Source organism: Cetorhinus maximus, chromosome 7, assembly GCF_964194155.1.
Source record: "Cetorhinus maximus chromosome 7, sCetMax3.hap1.1, whole genome shotgun sequence".
NCBI lineage: Eukaryota > Metazoa > Chordata > Chondrichthyes > Lamniformes > Cetorhinidae > Cetorhinus > Cetorhinus maximus.
The window spans coordinates 65584661-65598641 of record NC_135885.1 but is presented as its reverse complement, the minus strand read 5'-3'; the positions used below and the strand labels follow the sequence as shown (position 1 = coordinate 65598641).

The 13981-nt window shown below is 46.7% G+C and overlaps 1 protein-coding gene across 4 annotated transcripts in view; it reads left to right on the top strand.

Moving 5' to 3' along the window:
- Positions 1–13981, top strand: part of LOC144682849 (neuronal PAS domain-containing protein 2-like) — a 212620-nt gene that overhangs the window by 185881 nt on the left and 12758 nt on the right. For all 4 annotated transcript variants that reach the window (XM_078545639.1, XM_078545641.1, XM_078545642.1 and 1 more), the window contains one exon: positions 1518–1699. In XM_078545639.1, the coding sequence (XP_078401765.1) occupies positions 1518–1699 (182 nt within the window). The remainder of the gene's footprint in view (positions 1–1517; positions 1700–13981) is intronic.

Here is a 13981-nt window from a genome sequence, read left to right as displayed (position 1 = left end):
ATTATAAATTCCCCTGTTTCTGAATGTAAGGTGGTAGATGGGATGCTGATCAAGCAGGCTGCTTTGTCCTCCATGGTTTTGAGCTTATCTTGGAGAGGAGGACACTGATGAAGTGTGGGAGTGAGGTTTGGAGAAAAGGGCAGAGGGGTGGATCCCAGTGGGCCCCCACCGCTTCCTGATCCTGGGTCTCTCAATCAAGCACTGAGTGCTTTTGAACGAGGGAACCCCCCTGCCCAACCCCATGAGGTTACAAGCAATCAGGTTTGCTTGTCAGTCTTCCTCTATGGTGAGTCCCCACTCCTACGGGAGCAGGATAAGGCCCTTAAGTGGACATTAATTGCTTCAAGCCTTCCCACTCCAGAATTTCTCAGGGAAGAAGCAGCAGGTGCCCCACCCCGCATCCTCTGCCCGATCAAACAGACTCCCCCCCCACCCCCGTTTCCAAATTCACCTCCAGAGGAGGCTTTAAATTCCTCCCCTGATCTTTGTCCCATTGAACTAGAGTGTTTATGGAGGGTTAGTGGTACAGCTTCTAATTTTGCCATATGCTCATGTACAGGTTATCCTAAGTAAGAAAAAGGAGAATATTCAGTTTGTTACCCTGTCTGCGCTGCTCAGGTCATTGAAATTCCAGTGGCAGTGGTTTATAGTTATGGAGATGAGAGAGTTGGTATTCAGAGATATTGCCACCTCGCTCCGCGTGGCATGAGAAAGATTCTTTAGAGTTATCCTCCCATGCAGACCCAGAACTCTCTCTCCTCTAGTTGATCAACTTGAGGAGAGTTTGACAGTCAGTCTCACTGAAATTTTGAACTCTTTTTTTACTCCTCCTTGGAATGCATTCTGTGCCAGACCCGTCAGTGGAAGACATTCTTAAAAAGTTAGGCAAAATGTCAGGAGCCATCCAGTGCAGTTACCTTACGGTGAATTTTTCGATTTACCTGTTTGTGACTCAGCCTGCAGCTGCAACCTCTAGCCAGCCTCAGCTTTTTAAAGCTGCCTTCTCATTTTTTCACACCCACTGAACATTACTACCAAATTACGTGGGGCTTGAGCTGGAGATCCTCCAGTGGAACTCACTGCCGCATGGACTGGTTGAGGTGAATAGCATTGATGCCTTTAAGGGAAAGCTAGATAAGTACATGAGGGAGAAACGAATAGAGGATAAACAAATGAAGAAAGATAAGAGGAGGTTTGTCTGGAGTCTAAGCACTGACATAGACTTGCTGGGCCAAATAGCCTGTTTCGCTGTTTTAAAATATAATGTAATTCTATACAATGGATATAAAAATGAGCTGATACACAATCTTCTGGCGGATTCAGCTTTCTGAGCGTTATCAGGTGCAAGTAAGGTACAACGCACCTCATGGAATTTTGAGAGATGCATGTCTCGGTCCCTAGTGAGATTGATACAATATTTGATATAGTTCACACAAAGCAGAGTTTTGTGTGTTAAACAGAATATATTGGACTTTGATTTTCTTACTCAACAAGACTGTTTTTTCATATTTTTATAGAATGCTAAGATGATTCGTGCTGGACAAGTTGTACAGACTTCCCTGCCTAACCTATCCTCTGGAAGCCTGGCATTACATTTCAGCAGTCCTATGATGTTCTCTCAGGCCCCAACGATGACTCTCCAGAGTGATGGCACCATTGGCCATTCAGGTCCTAACTTCGCTCATGACAGGCAACTAAGGTAATAGCAACTTTATTTCACAAATTACAATCAATGCATGAATGGTTAATAATAAACTTTTGGAAGATATTTATTATGCGTATGAGTTATCTATCAGAAAAAAACATTATTTTAAGGAGTATCTATCTGGAATTTGGATGACAGTGAATTAGCATACCTCTATTATTTCTGGAACCAAAGCTTCAATCATTAACCTCTCTGGTTTCAAACTGATTTTCAGTGGTCAATGTTTTATAGCACAAAATAGCCCAAAATTTCAGGGAAAGTTGCCAATCTAAGTAAACATGAGGCCACATTTGAAAATAAAATACTTTCACTAGTGCAACAGAAGTGATCTATTTTGACAGAGTTAAGGCATGGTGCTGGGGAAGAGGAGAGGGTGTTTTACGTGTGCCTGGTGCTCTATATCTCATCTGGTAATGATTGATGCTGATACCTTGGTTGGCTAAAAATAGAAGTGTACAATTATCACAAAATTATGATGGGAAAATGTGAATTGAGTTTTATTTTTAGGAACAAAATAGCAATGGGATAGGACATCTGTTCACCTTCTGACACCATTGTTTACAATAGCTGGTTGGTTCCAGGTGTGATCTCTGTTGCCAAAAGGGAGCCCACCAATGCAAGGGAGAGAAATCCAGTGGCCTTGCATCAAGGGTGCTGCCACAGCTAGCAATTGAGGAAGCTCAAACAGGAAGAAGAGGCCTAAAGAAGGAAAGTGCTGCAACCATTGTAGGTCTTGATATAAAAGCCCGTTCCTTCCAGCAGACGAAAGCAAGGCATTTATCACTGCCACCCAGTGCCTGGTGACACTCTCTAGAGGCAGTTCTTGGGGAAGGCAATGATGACAGGGGCAGACAGTGGGCCAAGCTGGCGGGAAAGGAGCAATCAGGCTAGGAATACTGTGGCGGGTAACTCACCTCCTGACTCCCCTAAGTGTGTCCACCACCTACAAGGCACAGGTCAGGAGTGTAATGGAATACTCTCCACAGGCCTGGATGACTGCCTCTCCAACAACACATAAGAAGCTTGACACCACCCAGGACAAAGCAGCCCGCTTCATTGGCATCCCTCCCACAAACATTTGCTCCCTCCACCACTGACAAACAGTAGCAGCAATGTGTACCATCTGAAAGTGCATTGTAGGAATTCACCAAGGGTCCTTAGACAGCACATTCCAAACACACAACCACTACCATCTAGAAGGACAAGGGCAGCAGATAGATGGGAACACCACCACCTGGAAGTTCCCCTCCAAGCCACTCACCATCCTGACTTGGAAATATATCGCTGCTCCTTCACCGTCGCTGGGTCAAAATTCTGGAACTCCCTTCCTAACAGTACTGTGGGTGTACCTACACCACAGGGACTGCAGCAGTTGAAGAAGGCAGCTCACCACCATCTTTTCAAGGGCAATTAGGGTTGGACAATAAATGCTGATCTAGCCAGCAATGCCCACATCCCGTGAATGAATGAAAAAAACCAGTGGCAGGCCTCGCACTGTCAAGTCGAGAGAAATCTGCACTATCGCTGGATTCTCCCCAGGTACAAGCTATAGAAAGCACACATGTGGCTATCAAGGCTCCCACAGGCCAGTCAGCGGCCTTCATTTACCTGAAGTGATTCCATTCCATCAACGTGCAATTGGTCTGCGACCACTGGCAGCAAACTCTGCAAGTGTGTGTTCACTATCCTTGGAGCAGCCACAACGCCTACATGCCAAGACACTCCTATTTAATTCCAAAAATATTAGAAGGCAGTTAGCTCAAATTTTATTCTGCAATCCTTGGTACAGATTTAGCTTCTTTGTTGCAAGTTTAGTTTTTAGCATACACCCTTATCTGCTTTTAAGAAAAAGATTTAAAGAGAATCCTGATTAGGGAGAAACTACAAGAAAAATCCCATGGAGCAGCTTATTGTCATTTGAATCCCATGATAAGATTTTCTTTGTAATCTCTACCACCTGTCCATTATCACTATCAAATATGGAGCAGTTATTTTCCGCAATGGAAATTAAATCTGATTTGTTGCCATATGTTGTGGTGTGCAGTAGGTGTTACTGTTTTTAGTGGCAGTTGTCAGAGCAGAATTCAGCAGGGCACTTTCTGGTTTCTTGCAGAGCAATCATTAGTTCTGCTGATTTTCCTTAGTAAAAGCCCACGGTTGGCTGCAGCTAACAATGCCAGACTCAAATGTCTAAAAATGCTCACAATGCGTATATCTTTTATCGTAACCACTGACTCAAAAGCAAAAGTACTACTGCTGAACCTAGTTATACATGCTTAGAGAGATTCCCATTAAAACATTCAGTGCCCCAATTAACAGATTGGTAGCAGTAAAATTGGAAAGTTAAAACATGTGTCACAAGCACCCTTCACCAGAAAAAAAATGCAAAAATAAGTTGAAAATAAGATTTGGAATGCTGCCATTACAGTTGCAAATAAAATAAATTTCCCAGAAGGAAGTTCCAGTAATACTAGTACAAGCTGACACCAGTTCTGAATGGGGAAATAAGAACAGTTCAGAACTAGTGTTTCTGTAGAAATTACCAGTTAATACTGGTAATGGTACCAGTAAGCCAGTTGTTGATGCCAGTAATACTGGTGATATAGCTAGTACTGATCCGAACTGGTTATTTTTCCATTTTTCTTTATACTGCATTTACATTTATTGCTTATATGCATTTATTTCTCACTTTTATTGCTGGTGCAGCCTTGAGCATCAACTGATGTCAATAACTTCACCTTCCAATGTGTTTTTTTAATGTAAATGCTCAAGATTAATAAATATGATTCTGCAGATTGTCAGACAATGCACTCAGAATAAAAATGTACATAAAAATTGCAAATTTTATTGTGAAAAATGCCAAGCATACAAAATTAAAATTCCTCATTGATCACAGGCAAAAAAAAAACTCAGAATGAAGGTTTCATTAAATGGGGCAACAACTTTATTCCTGGAGAAGTAAGAAAACACAAATATCTCATGCACAATATTGTAATGATTGATTTCAGGTCAAATTTGCTCACAGAGAAACAAAAATAGGAGCAGGAGTAGGCCATTCGGCCCTTTGAGCCTGCTCCGCCATTCATTATGATCATGGCTGATCATCCAACTCAATAGCCTGCTCCCACTTTCTCCCCATATCCTTTGATCCCTTTCGCCCCAAGAGCTATGTCTAACTCCTTGAAAACATATGATGTTTTGGCCTCAACTACTTTCTGTGGTAACGAATTCCACAGGCTCACCACTCCCTGAGTGAAGAAATTTCTCCTCATCTCAGTCCTAAATGGTCTACCCCGTATCCTCAGACTGTGACCCCTGGTTCTGGACTCCCCCACCATCGGGAACATCCTTCTTGCATCTTTCCTGCCTAGTCCTGTTAGAATTTTATAGGTTTCTATGAGATCCCCCCTCATTCTTCTGTACTCCAGCGAATATAATCCTAACCAACTCAATCTCTCCTCATATGTCAGTCCCGCCATCTCAGGAATCAGTCCGGTAAACCTTCGCTGCACTCCCTCGAGTTCAGTTCCATTATTTTCTCTGTTGTATAACTGATCAGCTTGCTTTGCTCCTTTGAGACCTCATCCTCACTCAACCCCTTCTTCAAATGATGAGTGAAACATACTGTAGACGGGGAAGGTAAAATAAAAACATAAGCATTAACTCATTGAAGCCATTAAAGCTAAAAAAATAGCGAGTTTAATTGTCCTCTGGCTTGTCACACTCACCCACTACCACTCACTGAGCTCCAGACCGCCCTGCAATGGAACATGTAGGGGAAAAAAAAGAAACACATCAGTCAGTGGTCTGTGTGCAAGACCTGTAATACAGACTAAATGACAGTGCATATCAAACTGCATGAATGCAGATGACACATATCACCCACTGTGATGTCCATCTGTTTTAAGGATGCTTTGTGTATGAACCGGTGCAGATTTTATCTGGAAAATTCAGAAAATCATACCTTCTCATCTATTGGAGTGAAAAGCACCTCCACACCTGTGCTTGCTGCAGCTGTGAAAATAAATGCAAGTGTGGCTCGCATTTAACCAGTTCTGTGCAGGCCTGGGCAGGGTTGTTGCTCTGAGAGACATGGTCATGGGCTACAGTTTCCCCACATGCGATTGCTGTGGTCCTCAGGCTGCAATAGAAAGCAAGAGAAATAGCTAAGCTTACATGACTCCTCAGGACTAAGATAGGTGTTGCATAAGAGTTGCAGTTATCTAATCACGTATTACTCTGTATGAAGATGCTGAATAACTGATCCTGGAGCCTACAGTTGAGCCTCAATAGCTCCTCCAGCTTTTCCTGGAGGCCTTGATTGATCCCAGAAAACTCCTCCAACATCTGCTGAAAGGCTGCCTTCTATACCTCCAGCTTCTGCTAGAGGGCTGCCTTCTTTACCTCCAGCTTCTGCTGGAAGGCTGCCTTCTTTACCTCCAGCTTCTGCTGGAAGGCTGCCTTCTTTACCTCCAGCTTCTGCTGGAAGGCTGCCTTCTATACCTCCAGCTTCTGCTGGAAGGCTGCCTTCTTTACCTCCAGCTTCTGCTGGAAGGCTGCCTTCTATACCTCCAGCTTCTGCTGGAAGGCTGCCTTCTTTACCTCCAGCTTCTGCTGGAAGGCTGCCTTCTTTACCTCCAGCTTCTGCTGGAAGGCTGCCTTCTTTACCTCCAGCTTCTGCTGGTGGGCTGCCTTCTTTACCTCCAGCTTCTGCTGGTGGGCTGCCTTCTTTACCTCCAGCTTCTGCTGGTGGGCTGCCTTCTTTACCTCCAGCTTCTGCTAGAGGGCTGCCTTCTCAACCTCCAGCTTCTGCTGGTGGGCTGCCTTCTCAACCTCCAGCTTCTGCTGGTGGGCTGCCTTCTTTACCTCCAGCTTCTGCTAGAGGGCTGCCTTCTCAACCTCCAGCTTCTGCTGGGGGGCTGCCTTCTCTATCTGCATAGAGTCATAGAAGTCTATAAGCACAGAAAAAGGCCCTTTGACCCATCGAGTCTGTGCCAGTCAAACAAGTACCTAACTATTCTAATCCCATTTTCCAGCACTAGGCCCATAGCCTTGTATGCCATGGCATCACAAGTGCACATCCAAATACTTCCTAAATGTTATGAGGGTTTCTGCCTCTACCACCCTTTCAGGCAGTGTGTTCCAGATTCCCACCACCCTCTGGGTGAAAATATCCTTCCTTACATCTCCTGCCCCTTACCTTAAATCTATGCCCCCTGGTTATTGATCCCTCCATCAAGGGGAAAAGTTCCTTCCTGTCTACCCTCTCTATGCCCCTCATAATTTTATACACCTCAATCATATCTCCCCTCTATCTCCTCTGCTCCAGGGAAAATAACCCCAGTCTATCCAATCTCTCCTCATAACTAAAACTCTCGAGCCCAGGCAACATCCTGGTAAATCTCCTCTGCACTCTCTCTAGTGCAATCACATCCTTCCTATAATGCGGATTCCAGAACTGCACACAATACCCTAGCTGTACACTAACCGGCCTTTTATACAGTTCCAGCATAACCTCCCTGCTCTTACATTCTATGCCTTGGCTAATAAAGGCAAGTATCCCAAATGCCTTCTTAACCACCTTATCTACTTGTCCCACTACCTTAAGGGACCGGTGGACATGCACACCAAGGTCCCCTAATCCTCAGTACTTCCCAGGGTCCTACCATTCATCGTGTATTCCCATGCCTTGTTTGTCTTGCCCAAGTGCATCACCTCACACTTATCTGGATTAAGTTCCATTTGCCACTGATCAGCCCATCTGACCAGCCCATCTATATCTCCGGGTAATCTAAGGCTGTCCTCCTCAGTATTTACCACCCCACCAATTTTAGTGTCTTCCGCGAACTTACTGATCAACCCTCCTACATTCAAGTCTGAATTGTTTATATATACCACAAACAGCAAGGGACCCAACATCAATCCCTGTGGAACCCCACCGGACACAGGTTTCCAGTCACAAAAACACCCCTCGACCATCACCCTCTGCTTCCTGCCACTCAGCCAATTCTGGATCCAATATGCCAAATTGACTTGGATCCCATCGGCTCTTACCATCGTTATCAGTCTCCCATGCAGGACCTTATCAAAAGCCTTGCTGAAGCCCAAGTATACTACGTCAAATGCATTGCACTCATCTATGCACCTAGTCACCTCTTTGAAAAATTCAATCAAATTGGCCAGACATGACCTCCCCTTAACAAAACCACGCTGACTGTCCTTGATTAATCCCTGCCACTCCAAGTGTAGATTAATACTGTCCCTCAGAATTGATTTTCATAGTTTCCCCACCACTGAGGTTAGACTGACTGGCCTGTAGTTCCCTGGTTTATCCCTTCCTCCCTTATTGAATAACGGTACCACATTGACTGTCCTCCAGTCCTTTGGCACCTCTCCTGTGGCTAGAGAGGTATTGAAAGTTATTGCCAGTGCCCCTGCTATCTCCTCCCTTGCATCACTCAACAGTCTGGGATACATTTCATCCAGGCCTGTAGATTTATCTACTTTTAAGCCTGCCTGACCACTTAGAGCCTTCTCCCTTTCTATGCTAATTTCTTTAATTATATCACAGTCCTTCTGCCTGATTTCCATATCCACGTCGTCCCTCTCACTTGTGAACACCGGCACAAAGTATTCATTTAGAACCCTACCTACGTCTTCCGGTTCCACACACAAATTATCACTATGGTCCTTAATGGACCCTACTCTTTCCCTAGTTTTGCTCTTACTCTTAATGTACTTGTAAAATAACTTTGGATTTTCCTTTATTTTACCTGCCAATGTTTTTTCATGCCCCCTTTTTGCTCTCCTAAGTTCCCCCCCCTAAACATTCTACACTCCTCTAGGGCTTCTGCTGTTTTGAGCCCTCGGTATCTGCCATAAGCCTCCCTTTTTCTCTTTATCCCATCCTGTATATCCCTCGACATCCAGGGTTCCTGGGATTTGTTGGTCCCACCCTTTGTCTTTACTGGAATATGTTGGCCCTGTACTCTCCCTATTTCTTTCTTGAAAGAGTCCCACTGCTCTGACGCAGATTTGCCTACAAGTAGCTGCTTTCAGTACACTCTGGCCAAATCATATCTGATCTTATTAAAATCAGCCTTCCCCCAATTTAGAACTCTAATTTCTGGCCCATTCTTGTCCTGTTCCCTAACAACCTTAAATCTAATGGAGTTATGATCACTATCTGCAAAATGCTCCCCCACTGATACCTCTACCACTTGCCCAGCTTCATTCCCTAAAATTAAGTCCAGGATCGCCCCTTCTCTTGTAGGACCTTCTACGGCCTGGCTTAAAAAGCTCTCCTGGATGCATTTTAAGGATTCCGCTTCCTCTAAACCTATCACACTATGACTAACCCAGTTAATGTTGGGGAAGTTGAAATCTCCCACTATTACTACCCTATTATTTTTACACTTCTCTGAAATTTGCCTACATATCTGTTCTTCTATTTCTCTCTGACTGTTTAGGGGCCTATAGTACACTCCCAGCAATGTGATTGCTCCTTTTTTGTTTTTCGGCTCTACCCATATGGCTTCGTTTGAGGAGCCTTCTAAAATGTCATCCCTCCTTACTGCTGTAATTGATTCCTTGATCAATATTGAGGTACCTCCTCCACTTTTACCTCCTTCCCTGTCTCACCTGAGGACCCTATATCCTGGAATATTGAGCTGCCAATCCTGCCCCTCTCTCAACCATGTTTCTGTGAGAGCAAATACATCATACTTCCATGTGTTAATTTGTGCCCTCAACTCATCTGCTTTATTCGTCAGACTCCTTGCATTAAAATAAATACCATCCAACCTTGCCAAACTTACTTGTGCCTTAACAGGCCTATAATTTCTATGCCTTCCAGACTCACTTGCTCTCTCTTCTAATTTTGGCTGTGCATCTCCCCCTGCTGAACCACCTCTCAGGATCCCATTCCCCTGCCAAGTTAGTTTAAACCCTCCCCAATGGCACTAGCAAACTTCTCTGCAAGGATGTTGGTCCCATTCCGGTTCAGGTGCAACCCGTCAGCCTTGTACAGGTCCTACCATCCCCAGAAACGGTCCGAATGCCCCAGAAATCTAAAGCCCTCCTTCCTGCACCATCTCTCCAGCCACGCATTCATCTGGACTAACCTCCTATTTCTATACTCACTAGCACGTGACACCGGAAGTAATCCAGAGATTACTACCTTTGAGGTCCTGTTTTTTAATCTGTTTTCTAGCACCCTAAACTCTGCTTGCAGGACCTCATCTCTCTTTCTACTTATGTCGTTGGTACCAAAATGTACCATGATCTCTGTCTGTTTGCCCTCCCCTTTTAGAATGCCCTGCAGTTGTTCAGTAACATCCTTGACCCTGGCACCAGGGAGGCAACATACCATCCTGGAGTTACATCTACAGCCGCAGAAATGCCTGTCTGTTCCCCTTACTATCGAGTCTCCTACCACTATTGCTCTTCCCCTCTTTTTCCTCCCCCCCCCCCATGCAGCTGAGCCACTCACAGTGCCATGAGTGTGGCTGCACTCCCCAGAGGAATCGCCACTCTCACCGTTTTCCAACACAGAAAAACGGTTCTCAAGCAAGATGCACCCTGGGGATTTCCTGACTACCTGCCTGACACCTTTCTTCTGACTGATGGTCACCCATTCCCTCTGTGTCTGCACTTCCGTAAGCTGTGGAGTGACCAAGTCTAAAAACGTGCTATCTACGAAACTCTCAGCCTCACAGATGCACCTCAGTGCCTCCAGCTGCCGCTCAAGCTCCGAAACCCGGAGCTCAAGTAGCTGCAGCTGGTGGCACTTCCTGCACACATGGTCGGTCAGAGCGCAAAGAGCGTCTAGGACTTCCCACATGTTGCAGGTGGTACATAACACGGGACTGAGCTGCCCTGCCATGCCTCTAGTTGAAAAAAAACCCTTACTTTAAGTTAAATACAGTAAAAAAAAGTTAAATTATTTATGCACTTTAAATAAAAACTAGAACCCTTACCTTTCCTTAACTTAATCTATTTTAAACTGGAGAAAAACTGGAGAAAAAAACTGGAGAAAAGCACTTACCCGCTACTCATCAATCAGCTCTCACCTTTGTGCTGAAGTCACTTTTTGAAGCTTCCCCGCACTTGTGCTGGTTCTGATCTCCCCGCCGCTCTCTCGCGCTGTCTTGTGATATCACTGTTGTTATTTTCAACAAGAACTGACTGCAGGACACTCTTCCCAGACTGCTTCACTGCAATGCTGACTCCAGCACACTCTTCCCAAGCTGCTTCACAGCAATGCTGACTGCAGGACATGCTTCCCAAGCTGCTTCACCCGATGCTAACTACAGCACACTCTTCCCAGACTGTTTTACCGCGATGCTGACTGCAGGACACTCTTCCCAGGCTGCTTCCCAGCGATGCTGACTGCAGGACATGCTTCCCAGGCTGCTTCACCGCGATGCTGACTGCAGCACACTCTTCCCAGACTGTTTTACCGCGATGCTGACTGCAGGACACTCTTCCCAGGCTGCTTCCCAGCGATGCTGACTGCAGCGCACCCTTCCCAGATTCTATTCCCTTCCGCTGGGGGGCTGCTTTCTCTGTCTCCAGCTTCTGCTGGACGGTTGCCTTCTCTGCCTCCAGCTTCTGCTGGAGAGCTGCCTTCTCGGCCTGCAGCGTCTGCTGGAGGGCTGCATTCGCCACCACCAGCTTCTGCTAGAGAGCAGCTTCTCTGTCTCCAGCTTCTGCTGGAGGGCTGCCTTCTCTACCTCCAGCTTCTGCTGGAGGGCTGCCTTCGCCACCACCAGCTTCTGCTAGAGGGCAGCTTCTCTGTCTCCAGCTTCTGCTGGAGGGCTGCCTTCTCTGCTTCCAGCCTCTGAACAGTCAGCAGCTCTTTCAGGTTCTGGGCGTGTTCTGCCCAATCCTCCAGCTGCATTGCTGCCCTGAAAGTACTAGCTTTATTACTCTTGGCCGCTGGATGTTGGGACGTCATGCTTCTCAGCTTCTTGCATCAGGAGGCATATGTTCATTCAATCTTATCCTTTTATCAGAAAAAAGAAATGAGATGTTATAAAGGGTGTTGGCATTTTTGACGTGAGCAGGCATACAAGTTCCATGCACTGTTTGCTTTTAAGCACTTAATTGTTCATCAGGTCTGCGAGAATGTAATATTTGCCTACTTGATAAACAGTGGCCGGGATTTTCTGGCCCTGCTGTGGAGGGACCCGCTGCGGGGGACGAGGCAGCCCAGCAAAAAGTCCATTAACTTTCGGCAGGACTGGACAAGCCTGGTGGTGGCCGGGCCCGGAAAATCCTACCCAATGCATAGAGAGCTGCACATGTACCCTGGTCACAGTAGCACCTTCCAATGCCCTCCTCGCTTCAAGGGTTGCGAGGGGTACATCATCGTCACTGGTGTCATTCTCTTTAGTAGTGTCCCGAACCTTTGGCATTTGCATGTGTGTTGATTCCTTCTGCTCCTTGAGACCTTCATGGGACTCTACAGACGAGGAGAGACCTCAACATGTTTCAAAGACTCATTTAATTTGCAATGGCTGTGAGCACAAAGTTTTAGCTTTATCACTGGGTGGAATTTTATGTCCCACAGACGGGCGTGCGCCCTACCCAATGAGGCGTAAAATAGTGCGCGATGACATCGGGAGATCGTCCCGACGTTATCATGCACTTGCGTGATATTTCGGTCAGCGGGCGCACACAAGAGTCGCAACGCACCCGCCAACAATTAAGAGGCCTATTAAGGCCATTAAAGTGTTAATTAAGAGTGACTTTTCACTGCCCGTCCAACCTTACAGTTGGCAGACGGGCAGGCGAATCAGCCAAGCGGCCTTTGTATTGTTGAGGAAACCTCATCCACAGGCAGGATGAGGTTTCCAAGACTCATTTTTAAAAATGGTTTGTCAGAAATTTTATTATCCATGTGTTCAAGTGAGCGAGTCCTATGTGTGGAAAAAATTTCTGAGATTTTAAAATCTTTATTTTTGTTTTAAAATTCTTCAGCTCCCTGAGGCAACTCTCTGCCTTCAGGGAGCTTTCAGCGCATGCATTCCTGTGCCTGCACAGACTTCAGCACTCACTCTCCTCCTGCCCCTACCCCGGCAACACTGAGGATTTCAGCACGCGTGTCACACTGGCTGGCTGTTAATTGGCCAGCCAGCGTGAAATTGCAGTCAGGAGCCAATCACGGGCAGCGGGCCAGTTCCTGGCCACTCTCGGGCCCTCCCCATGCCCACCCGACAACCTGAAAAACCTGAGATTTACCTCCAAGCAAATGGATCTGAGCCTTATGAAAGACATCAGGCGGAATTGTCCCAGATTTGCACTAGGTGGCCTTTCATGCCATTTCGTCCACTTCCCGCTTCGTTAATTATGCAGCCTCAGGAACCACGCTGTCTCGCTGGTGGACAGCCTTTGAATCTCCCGCCACGCCCTTACCCCCATATATCGTCGCTCTGGGTGCCATATCTAAACTGCAGCCACACACACAGTTCTCAATGCTTGCAGCCCAGGACTGCTCCATGTGAAGACATGGCCCTGAAAGCCATGAGGAGTTAAGTGACCCATCACTGAAATGTCTTTTGGAGGCCCGTTGTGATGTCCTCCACCCCCACTGTGGCCGTAGGAGGTCCAGCAATCTCTCCACTCCAGCTTGGGAGATGGTGGCAGTAATGGTCAGTGCCAACGCTGCACAGAAGAGGTTGGCTATCCAGTGCAGATAGATGGTGGATGATCTCATGTGTGCCACCAGAGTAAGGTAAGCATCTCATCACTCTAAACTCACACACTTAAGGCCATCACACTCCACTGGCATCTCACTCACTGCCAGTTCAAGGGACATCACCACACACACACCCTCACATCTCCATCTGGCCTCATCTGCTCTGGAGACTGCCTCCTCAACCCTCACCATCTTGAGGCCACTTGCACAGATTAACATGTGTCCCCCACACACACCCTGGGTTACCCCCCTTCCCTAGTACAGCCCTTATCCTGCAGCCTCTTCCCTTCTCTGAAGCCATGTCTCCCTCTTCTCCAAGCAAGCTCTAGCCCTGCAGCCATTGAAAATCCACCCCCACCTTATGGGGTGTGGGAGGGGGGGAGTGGGGGGAGAGGAGGGGGGAATGAGGGTGGGAGCAAAGGGAGGAGAGTTGGGGGGGGGGGTGGGGAGAGGGTGGGGTTTGGAGGCATGGGGCAGCTGAGGTCAGGGGGTGGTGGGAAGAGTAGGGAGAGGGAAAGGGTGAGAGTGGAAAGTGAGGCTGGGGTAGGGTGGGAAGAGGGGGCATGGTGAACGGG